Consider the following 12,088-nt stretch of genomic DNA (forward strand, 5'->3'; position numbering starts at 1 on the left):
TAGCTCTAACATTTCCAGAATGAATGAATGAATTGATTGATTAATTTCTCAGACCATGTGTATAGCTAAAGCCAAAAATTTCTGAGTTGATAAAGGACTTTGGGAACAATCTGTTTAATAGCCTCATTGTACAGAGGTGTAAAGTGAATCCCAGAGGAGCAATTATGACTTGCTCTGTATTTGGCTAATACTGCAACCAGTAAACTGTAAAAACAATAAGAGAGTTGCTTAATAGTAAAATATTATCTGGTTGCAAGACCTAGACAATAGTCAAGTTGTACCTGTATAAAGGCATGTGTACATGCACGTGTAAAAGTAACTGCATACATATACCTACAAGGATATACATCATAGTCAAGCACATCAGTAATCTCTGTCAAAACTATGTTTTCTGTCTGACTTCTTCTTAATTACTGACATGACTAATACTGGGCCACTGCTCTGCTATTAATCAGCGTGTATGTATTTTTGGTTTGTATTCCTCCAAAATCATTGTGAAGGAAGGTTTGGAAATAGCTAATTTATTTGGGAGATGATCCCGGGAAGCAGGGGTGAAACAGGTAAAGGCAGAAGAAACTACTATAGGCAACTGGGATTCCATCTTTCCTAGGGTTCTTTAAGGAACCATGTAGAATGTGCCGAATAACTGTCCTCCTAAATGACAGGAGGCTGTGGTATTTATTACTGTTCTCCCTACCTCACTGGTTGAGGAATGTAGCAGAGGAGAGTGAGCTTCTCATAGTTTCTCTTGCTTGTAACTATAGACAAAGACTGGAGGCAGAGAAACACACAGGGGGCACAGTGTACCCAGCAGTAGCTGAAGTAAGAAATGGGCAAGGTGGTGTCATACCAAGAACATCTCATATAAAGTTTAAGGCAAATAAACCAATTCTCATACTTTATATATTTAAACCTAATACACACACACACACACACACACACACACACACACATAAAATAAGAATTTGTATGGATTAGCTTCAGAGGTGACTAGTCCCTCCCTTAACATAAAAGTGACTACAGTCTGTCTTGGGTTCATAGTCGACCTTAAAATTGTAGACTGCTTTCAATCTCTCATGTCTGGCCAGTATGCAGCATTCATTCATTTGAAACATGTTTATTTAGTTATTGAATGGCACCGTTCACTAGGCATTTTGAAGATGCTAGTGAAGATGAAGATAGCAGTGATCTAAAAAAAAAAAAAAAAAAAAAAAAAACCCACCAAAAATACCTGCCTGAATAAAGCTTCAATCAAGTGGGGAAAGACATTTAATATAAAAACAAATAAAATACAGTTATTCATATATTGATAAGAAACCTAAAGAAAAATAAAACAATAAGAGGGGTAGAGAATGTTGCTAAAAGAAAATGTTGCTATTTTCACTAGTATTAATTTGTTTATTGTTGTCAAGAAGAGCCTCACCAACTAAGTGGCATTTAAGCAACAATTCAAATAAGGTTAGAGAGCAAGTGACAGGGACATTTAATGGAAGAAAATTCTTGGCAAAATGAAGACTTTGTACAGACACCCCCAACATCCAGTGTACTTGGAAAAGTGTATAGTAACAACAACAACAACTAAAAACAAACAAACAAACAAACAAAATACCCAGTGCTGGAAATAAACTTTGCCAACTGGTAGACCAGGAGCTATATCTCTAGCCTGAAGACCATTTTGGTCTGTTTTATGCAGGCTTTTTGTTTTCATTTTTAAAATTAATTTGAATTGATTGGCAATGTTAAAAAAAAATAAGAGGTTTATGCATAAAAATGTTGAAGAACTAGAAGACCTAGCACAGAGGACTAGAGCTGGGCACTAATTAGATGGTTGCTAATTTAACAGGATATATTTTCTCCGATTTTCCACAATTACCAGTATCCTATATTGTATGTAGGAGTCACTATCCCTTGAAGAATGTTCACTCATTTGTTAACTTCCTTACTCATTCAGGTGGTGGAGTTCTGTGATTCCTGGTTTAAATTCACTAAGAGGCAGGATAATAAAACCAATTTTGTAGAGACTGGATTTTCAGACTACTACTATTTCTTCTTCTTCTTCTTCTTTTCTTCTTCTTCTTCTTTTTTTTAAATTATTGTCAGAGACTTAGCTTAGTATTTGGCAAAAGAGAAGAACATTTCTATTGTACCATAAATTACTAATCAATACCTTTAAATAATTAGCAGACCTCAAGATCTATCTCTTGCAGGAGCAATAAGCTTATACATTTGGATCTTCTATCTTATTTAGGAAAAGACCCATTTGAGATCCACTAATTATGGTAAACATAACAGACACAAATATTTTCCTTGACAAAAACTTACCATGAAAACTATGACTAAGGAAGTATAGGAAAGGAAAAAACCGAGAAGCTAAAGCAGTTAAAGAAATCTGTTCAAAATTCAGAGTGCTGAGTGCTATATAAATTAATGAAATCAAGACAAATAGCAAGAAAACAAAAACATTAATTAAAGCTTGACTTTACCTACACTGAAGGAGGCATATGGTAAGGGAATATTAATGCCATGTGAAACAGTTCACAAAAAAGGCTCACAGAAACAATCGATATACCGACCAATTCCCAACAAAACGCTAACTGAACAGAAAGATACAGGTACTCATCTTCAATGAGAATTCCAAGTTTTTCAAAACACAACTCAGAAGATTAATGTCTTCCTTGATTTTCAACTCTTTAATTTCTTGACATCTACTCAGCACACTGGTTTAAATAAGCACATTGCTGTAGTCAAATACTGAGAAATCCATTCACTGCTTTAAACTTTAAAGAATATGTTCATCCCAGAGTAGGAGAAGTTAGAACCAGACTGACTCAGTTAAGGCCTTTTCTGGAGGGTCCATGTACACAAAATGACTGGAGAAAAGCAAGTGAGGCACAAAGCCTGATAAACATTGGTGGAGAATGACAAGATTTACTCTCCAATCAGATGAGGGAGAAGTGATAAAGCTAAAACAGGTGTCTAGACGCCAACATATCCATAATCAGGGAATGGTGAGGATATTTGTGAAGACAAAAGGTTCAGGATTTAAAGGTAGGGCACTATAATGCTTACGAGTGAATGTGGGTTAACATTTAGAAAAAGAGTGAGAATGAAAGCCAAAATTTCAAGACTAAATTTGTAAGCATAAACTGGACAAATCAACAATATAACTAAAGGACTATATTCTAATGATCAAAATTATGGATTCTGGAGTCAGTCTGCTTGAGTCTGAAACTTAAGTTTCCCCACTTACTGGGTTGGGTAAGTTTCTTAAGTTCTTCTTGATGTTTCAGTAATGATATTAACAGTAATGGTGTTGCCAATAAAAATAAATAGTTAACATTGACTTCTTAGTGGTCATGATGTAATTAAATGAGCTAAATTACAACAGGTGAGCACAGTGCCTGGCATGGAAAAGTCATCTCTGTATGCTAGTATTACCACTGCTAGCTTTAATTTTGTAACACTTACAAATAATCTGTTCTATCAAGCTTTCAATCTATGTACCTATAGAACTCAGCTAATAGAGCTTTAAGGGAGCAGTAACTGTGTGTGTCGTTCTCAGGATTATGTTCCGAGATACTACCACAAAGCTGGGTCTTTGCAAGGTACTCAGTAACAGTATTTGAACGAAGTCATGAATCAAAGTAATGGTGACCCAAAAGTTATTTTTGTTGTATTTTATAAAAATGCAAATATACTCCATGTGTCCTTCTTGGACTCAAAACTCTCAATAACAAAGCAGGCCAACTAGACATTTCAAAAAGGCCTAGAAAGATGCCCACCACTCCAACCTTAAAACCAACTCTCAGCATGCGTTGGACTTAAGATGCATCAATATTTGAATTATGCATGCTACCTGGTAGGTTCATATCTTCCAGAAAATCGAGAAAGTAATAAGCAGCATGTCCAAACTTTTTAAAGCCCTTGTCTACTAGCTGACCATTGGTACACAGTAAAAATCTCCTATCTTTTTTCTTTCTGTCTTCTGCTAACTATAGGTGTATTGAAATGAAAAAGAAAGAGTCTTAGTATCAAAAGATGGAGCAATATTAACAAAGACATTGAAAGAGCTGCCCAAATAAACTTCCATCCACTGACATCAAAGTAGGCAATACTCTAGACTATATTATCGGTTTTATTGCCCAATATCTCTATGCAATTGACCAGTGGGATGAGCAAAAATAACAACTTTCAAACTAAATAATGGCTCAGAGGACTCTAAAAGGACCAGATAGGCAGGTGAAACATCAATGTCTAGCTCTGGATACAACACCATGAAAAGAGCCACTAAAAGACCATCAGGAAAGTATATTCAACAGTGTCAGCAAATGTTAGTCTAGTCATAGTAACGTGCACTCTTACGATTTTATCATTGCCATCTAAAGTGAAGACCCACTTTTGAATTAGTGTGAAATACAGTGGCATTTTTAAATCAAGAAGTTTTTAAATGACACTCTACCTGCAAGGCACAACATGAATGATTGCAGTACCAGCAGTTCCCATGGCAACCTCATCTTCAGTTTCCGAGGTCAAAGGAGTTTCGAGTCCAATAACAAGTGAAAAGAATCGCTGCTTCTTTTAAGTTTTGTTCAACCTTTAATCTGTGGGAAAGAAGAGACATTGCAATGAGATTCGCAGATACTTCTTGTGGTCTCTACAAATTTGTTTTTACCTGAACACAAATAAAACTCACTTGTGGAAAGTCCGACTAAAGAATAGTATGTTAAATTATGAATATGAAGCAAATAAGCTCCCTCTCCTTTCCTTCCAAATAACACCTGGGCAGAGAATGGAGCTGGTGTCTTCCTGTGGCTACTGAGTGTAAGCAAGAACAGCTTTGCTTAGATATAAACCAACCCAAAGGCAGAGGAATGGACTATTTTTTTTTTTTTAATAAGGTCCTACTCAAGCCTTAGTCTCCAGTCCCTGTTCTTATTTATTTTCCAATTAATAATACAAAAATGCCAACATGGAAAAACTGCTACTGTATAAGATAGAGTTAACATTGCTGGACCACAAGGAAAAAATTCCAAGGTTTAGTACGGAGTTATATGTGGGGAGATTATAACTACTCTATCAATTTAAGTATTTTTCCTTACTCTATGCTTCATCTCCTGAATCTAATAAAAGAGCTCAGCTCCAGTGCCTACTGGGAGAAATCCTACCATCTATGAGTAGCTGACTACTAGGTTTTTTTTTTTGACAAACAGAGAACATGATTTAAAAAAGCAACTCTTCCATTATCCAGAAATCTCAAAATAGGAGAACTTTGGGGTATATGAAGGGGTCTGTATTCCAAGGGCTACAAAGCAAGTAAGTGAATGAGTGAACAGGCAGACAAACAGGGCACTCTGGAGAACACAACCTCTCTGAAGTGGGTAGGTGCTCCTTAGCTCAAGCTGACGGCTAACATATGGGGCACAGACCCAGGACTACAAGACCACTTATAACTTTTCAAAGAAAAAAAATTTAAATATTATTGTATTTTGAAAATCTTCCATTTTTAAATATTGAAAATCGGTTCAAAATATTTTCTTAAACAATGTGCGAGCCAAATAATGTCAAATTATTGTCAGGTCCCAAAGGTCTGCAACATGACCTTAGAGAAAAGAACTCTGACAGCACTTCCTTTCATCTACCCATCCCTTCTCCCTCCGTACTGCCAGCAAGCCATGTATTTATGCATATATGGGGCACCTTTTGCTTTCCAGACGCTGGATGAGGCACTGGACCTCCCAAAATGCACACAATCAGATCTAGCCTCAAGGATTTCCAACTCCTACTAACTGGAGGCATTTACCCACATTTCATAAAACTGCAATACAATATGCCATTGTGAAGGAAATAAGAGACTTTCTGGCCTGGGAAATATCATAAAGGAGAAGAACTCCCACTGGGGTCTAAAAGATGAGCAGGATACTACCTATTTATCCTATTTACAGGAGAAAGCTAGGAAACTAGGAGACTCAAATGCTCTTTACAATTCTGGCTATAACTAGTTGCATGATTCTGGGTATACACCTGATCCTCTCTCCTTCTCCTTCTTCTTCTTTTAATTAATATATAATATATTATTTGCCCTGGGGGTACACGTCTATGAATCATCAGACTTATACACTCACACCACCAGACTTTCACAGCACTCACCATAGCACATACCCTCCCCAATGTACATAACCCAACCACCCTATGGCCATCCACCCCAACCCGCCAGGAACTCTCAGTTTGTTTCATGAGATTAAGAGTTTCTTATGGTTTGTCTCCCTCCTGATCCCTTCTTGTCTCAAAGATACCACCTTGCTAAGTAAATAAAACCTTTTTGAAAACTATATAGTGCCATACAAATGCTAGATAGTATTTTTACTGCACATACAATATTTTTATCCTAATAATAACCTGGGGCTTTTCATCTCACCCCCACTTGTAAGGAAAACACTATGATGGAACACAGGCTCACATAAAAACATGGAACAGCACAAGCTCATTAATCAAGGGCTCTTAGCATTAATTTATACTGGGTGGTCACTGAGAAGCCTTTATGTGTACCAGGAAGCTAATAGAAAGTGGAGAACCATCATTAGAGAACTTGTCTTTCTTTTGTGCCCTTAAATAGCTCAGTTTCTGATAAAGCTAGACTAATATATTGTGAAGACAAAAGGGACTCTTAACTTCTGATCTGCTGATGTGGCTGAAAGCAGGCAGCATCTCTAATTGGATATGTTCAGATACTTTTCTGACATGCATGGTGATTAGGCCATTTTAGATAAACAGGATGTGCTGATCAATGAAAACTATTAATGTCTTAAGCAAATGATCAGGGTATTAATAATTAATTTTGCGAGGGAAATGTCATCTCAGACCTAGGAATTGATCTACAATGTTAAGCAGTTTCTTGAAGCAATTAAAATTAGCTTAGGAAATGTATCCTATTTCATGATAAAGATTTAATTCATGATATGATGCTATTTACAGTGTGTGTTAAGAGCTGTAGATTTTTAAGGATGAAGGAATTCAAGCACCCTATTGGCATTTATTTACATTCAGGTAAGGTAAGGTCGTTGACAGTAATTTGTCTAGTGGGCAGTTGTGTCAGAGAACCAGGTTTTCTGTACAGAGCTGAAGATTCATGAATCTCATGTGGGACTGTGGTATAGGATACAAAGTTTCATAATTTCAGTTTTTCTACTAAAGCCAGAAAGAAGGTTGTAGGATGAGCCAAGAGTTATGGTGGTAATAGATCTCCCCTGCAGCTCAGAGCTCTCCCTGGTTTATCCTAAGGTGGCTATAGCAAAAGATAGTGTACTCAGCACTAACTCTGAGACCTTGCCTAAGAATTAGACTCGTAAATTCTAGAGAGGAGACCACACAATGAAAGAGGACTTGGTTGCTTTCTCTGGCTGAGCCAGAAGGAGATTAACTGAGAACTCTCAGGATATTTTTACACAATGCTAAACAGCAAAACTCCTCTACCCTTCAATCCTTTGAACAGTTTTGATATTCTGATAGTAATACCAAAGATCTCCCTATAAAGTACTTAAGAAAAAGCAGTATTCATGGGACACCTGAGTGGCCCAGTCAGCTTCTGACTTTGCTCAGGTCATGAATACCAGAGTCCTAGAATCTAGTCCTACATCAGGCTCCTTGCATTTTGGAGAGCCTGCTTCTCCCTTTGCCTGCTGCTACCCCTCCTTGTGCTCTCTCTCTCTCTGGCAAATAAATAAATAAAATCTTAAATTTAAAAAAAAAAAAAGAATTAAGCAGGATTCAATTCCCCCTTAAGAGTCCTGGTTTCTAAGAATCTCCATGCAGGATCTGATCATACCATTATTTGATTTAGGACTCTGTTCATTTACAATGCTGTTGTTATCCAAATAGGTCTAATTCAGCCTGTTAGGGTCGAGAAGACCTCAACCCAGGGAGGCACGAGGAACGACACCCAGGTGGCTCTTTCTGCAACAGCAAGGGTTTTATTGTTCCAGCATGCTGGGGCTCTGCAGCATTCCTGAAAACCAGGCGGAGACTGAGAGCCCCAGCATGCTGGAACAATAAAACCCTTGCTGTTGCAGAAAGAGGCGCCTTGGTGTCGTTCCTCCACGCCTCCCTGGGTTGAGGTCTTCTCGACCCTAACATTTGGAGGTTCCACCAAGATCTGACCCAGCCAACAGGACGCCGGACGGAGCAGCCCCAACTCGCTCTTTGGGTAAGTCTGTGGCGCCTATTCTACTCTTGGTATCGATATACGTGTGCACATATTGGTTTTGGTTTTGTCTGTTGATTCTGTTTTCTCGTGATTTCTGGTGATATCTGGTATTTGGGCAGCCTTCAGTGTCTGACAGACGTGTCTGGGAGACACTGGTTGCAACTCTGGGGGACGCCCCGGAGGTGAAGGAGGGCCAGGGACGCCTGGTGGCCTCCTATCAGGTAGATCCAGAGGATCTACATTTGTATTTGTTATATCCCAGAAAACACTATCACTTTTCATTTCTCTTTCGGTCCCAGTGGGGACGAGCGCTTGCGTTTTGCTTTCTTCTAGGTTTGGTGACCACAGGAATCTTCCTGTACTTTGAAATGGGACAACATACATCAACTCCCCTGTCCCTAATCCTAGCCCATTGGTCAGAGGTACGGGCAAGAGCTCATAATCTCTCTCCTGTAAAGAAAACTAAATGGCAGACTCTCTGTGCTGTTGAATGACCATCTTTCCAGGTCAACTGACCCCCAAGAGGTCTTTCCATCTTTCCCTGATTTTGCAAGTCAAGAGCGTCATCTGCCGGCCCTCCAGTACTGCCCTTTCTCCTTTTCTGATCTCTATAACTGGAAATAATTTGGATTGCAAAACTTAGGAAAGGACTGAGCTCCTGTAACACTCCATGGCCTGAGTGGGATCTATCAGTTAGATCTCCTCCACAGGAAACAGGGCAAATGGACCTAGGATACCTTCAGGGCTCATACCTAGGCCTTCACTGCTCTGCACCAGGACCCCAGACTAAGGGGCTTTTGAGGAATGTGTTTGCCCAAATGAGTCAGCTAGTAAACTTTCTCCTGACATATTTGATGATAATTACGTAAATAAGCCTTCTTCAAGTAAACCCAGGTTGTTGGGCCATCCCTAGCAAAGGGGACTCTGACTTTATTTCTCTGTTTCTCCTAATAGATGTGGGGGCTTCTCCCTCACTCACTTCCCGTGTTAATGGCTATAACTGGAGCCAACTGGGGTTAGTCTAACTCGAGACAGAGACCGTAAGGAATATTCCCAAGCAGCTGCCAAAACTCTCTTTGTTTCGGGGAAGTTTCCCTGTGTTCTCTGGCCTGACTTGGACTGCTTAACCCCTCCCCTCTTGCTGGTGGGAAAGCATGGCATCTGCTCCTCTGTTGGGGCTTATGAGCTCGAAAATCGGGAATCCTTTCTCTGCCTCCTGGTAGCACTTTGTTTCTTCTGTTTCCCCCTTCTCCTGTTTCTGTGCACCAACGTGCGTGCAGCCTGCATGACTACTAGCCTCTAGATCATGCACCATGGCATGATCTCTTTTCATGGATCATGCACCACGGCATGTCTCTTTTCATGGTCAAGGAGCAAGAGCACCCCCTGGACCTAACACCCCCCCACTCCAGATCTTCACACTTGTGTCTCAGGTAAACATTCAAAGTGGAGTGGGTCCAGGTGAAATGTAAATCAGTATTGGAACTAAGTTAAGTTTGTTGTTAAGATAAGATGTGTATTTTAAGTTATCAGCAGTAAATGTGAAACTCAGAAGTTTACTGAAGGTCAAATAAGCTCATGTTATTTGTTAAAATTTGTTAGCAAAGAGATGACTAAACTGATGGTTAATTGTCTCAAAGTTTTAATGGGTAATTGCTGAAGTAGCTTTCAGTCTTTGGTAACCTGAAAGTTTTAAAGTTTTGCTTGGATGACAAATAGAATTGAATTGTGGACATCTATATCTTGACCAAACAGGATAAAAAGCTAAGTCGTTAATTACTGGATGTAGGTTTGTGCTTTTGACTTCTTAACTGCAAAGAAACTAAGAGTATTTAAATCTGTTGGTAAATGTGTTTTGCGCTTAACTGATTCATAAATTTGTCATCTAAAGAATTCTGTTGGGGCGCCTGGGTGGCTCAGTGGGTTAAGCCGCTGCCTTCGGCTCAGGTCATGATCTCGGGGTCCTGAGATCGAGTCCTGCATCGGGCTCTCTGCTCAGCAGGGAGCCTGCTTCCTTCTCTCTCTCTCTCTGCCTGCCTCTCCATCTACTTGTGATTTCTCTCTGTCAAATAAATAAATAAAATCTAAAAAAAAAAAAAAAAAGAATTCTGTTGTAACAGTTCACAATTGGTTAATATTTAGTCTTCACTAGAGATTAAGGTGTTTTTTTTTTTTAAACTTTTTTTTTTTTTTAAGATTTTTATTTATTTATTTGACAGAGAGATCACAGGTAGGTAGAGAGGCTGGCAGAGAGAGAGAGAGAGAGAGAGAGAGAAGCAGGCTCCCCGCTGAGCAGAGAGCCCGATGCGGGACTCGATCCCAGGACCCCGAGATCATGACCTGAGCCGAAGGCAGCGGCTTAACCCACTGAGCCACCCAGGCGCCCCTAGAGATTAAGGTGTTTCTAAGTACAAAATTCTGCTTAGTGTAACTAAGACTGACCCTAGCCCATTGGTCAGAGGTACGGGCTAGAGCTCATAATCTCTAGAATTTCTAAGGGAAGTTCTATAGGTAAGTAGATGATATGTAAGAAAGATTTAAAGAAGGAGAGAGAGAGAGAGGAAAAGGATAAAGAAAGGGATAAAAGAAGGAACAAAGAGTTGACTAAGATCCTGGCCGCAGTGGTAGAAACTGGTAGAAAATCAGATATTAAGACTTAAGGAAAGATAAGGAACCTGGGCCACTCTCCTAGGCGACGCCCAAACTTGGCCTCAGACCACTGTGCCTACTGTAAAGAGCGTGGACACTGGGCTAAGGAATGTCCTAAAAAGAAGAACAAACTGCCACCCCGCCCTACCACTCTCTTGGCTCTAGAAGATGATGATTAGGGGGGACGGAGCTCGGATCCCCTCCCCGAGCTCAGGGTAAAATTTTTGGTGGAGGGGACTCCTATCGATTTTGAGGTCAATGAAAGGCCTGGACAAACTTTACTCCACCAGAAAGTTGTCTACTTCACCCAAAGATGTTTGCGCCCGAAAGTGTCATCAACCCGCAACTTCTGCTTCTGTAAAAGTGCTTGCTCGATGGCGTGCGCGGGCTCCCAACACCAATCAACCAACACCAGGTATGATTTTTAAATTTGTTTGTACCCCACCCAAAACTTGTTTGTACCTGCTTATAAGAACCCTGCACTTACTCTGCCTGACACCTCTCAGCGTCACCGGCAACAGGTGCGTGGAGGTCCGGGTTTGAACTCGTAATAAACGACCCTTGCTGTTTGGCTTTGACTTGCATCTCTGGTGGTCTTTTAAGGTGGGCGTACAACGCGCTCGGCATTACAAGCCTAATTAGTAAGTGCATTTGTTTATTGTGCAACAGAAACAGTAAAAGATGCCCGGTGTGCTGAGGTAGTAGGGTTAAGGGCCCTGTCCAGTGAGTTAAGGGCTCACTGTTGGCTTGGCAATGAGGGGACTAAAACAGTCATTATAATTCAGTTCAAGGCATATAAAAAAGTCTATTAAGTGCAAGGTGTTAAGGATGCGAAAGCACATCATCTAATTGAATTGGGGGTAGTGCAGTTTCAGGAAAGCTTTCCAAGGGTCCTAAACAGTTCATCTGAGTTTAAAGGATAAATAAGAGGGAGGAAGGAAATTCTAAGCCAACTGGATGAGGACAACACAAACCAGGAAGATGAGAACTTAGTGTGTTCTTTATGGCAACACAAGATAATGAAAGCAGCAAAGTCTGAAGAGTCAGACTTGTGCTCTAATCCTGGATCTCAAATTCCCTGGCTACTTGGCTCATTTGTAAAATAATGGCAATCATACCTGTCTCCCAGGCTTCCTGAAAGAATTAGTGAGAATTTATGGAAGGCACTGAGTACAGGTCCTTGATACTTAGTTGCCATCCTTGTTAAAAATAGCACTGCACAATTAAGTCAGGGCCCTG

The 12,088-nt window shown here is 39.9% G+C and overlaps 1 protein-coding gene across 13 annotated transcripts in view; it reads right to left on the reverse strand.

Moving 5' to 3' along the window:
- Positions 1–12,088, reverse strand: part of CNTN4 (contactin 4) — a 930,864-nt gene that overhangs the window by 477,099 nt on the left and 441,677 nt on the right. For all 13 annotated transcript variants that reach the window (XM_082711571.1, XM_082711575.1, XM_082711573.1 and 10 more), the window contains one exon: positions 4,460–4,601. In XM_082711571.1, coding sequence (XP_082567697.1) covers positions 4,460–4,514 — 55 coding nt within the window. In that variant the 5' untranslated portion in view covers positions 4,515–4,601. The remainder of the gene's footprint in view (positions 1–4,459; positions 4,602–12,088) is intronic.

This window comes from Mustela nivalis, assembly GCF_964662115.1.
Source record: "Mustela nivalis genome assembly, chromosome: 1".
Lineage (NCBI taxonomy): Eukaryota > Metazoa > Chordata > Mammalia > Carnivora > Mustelidae > Mustela > Mustela nivalis.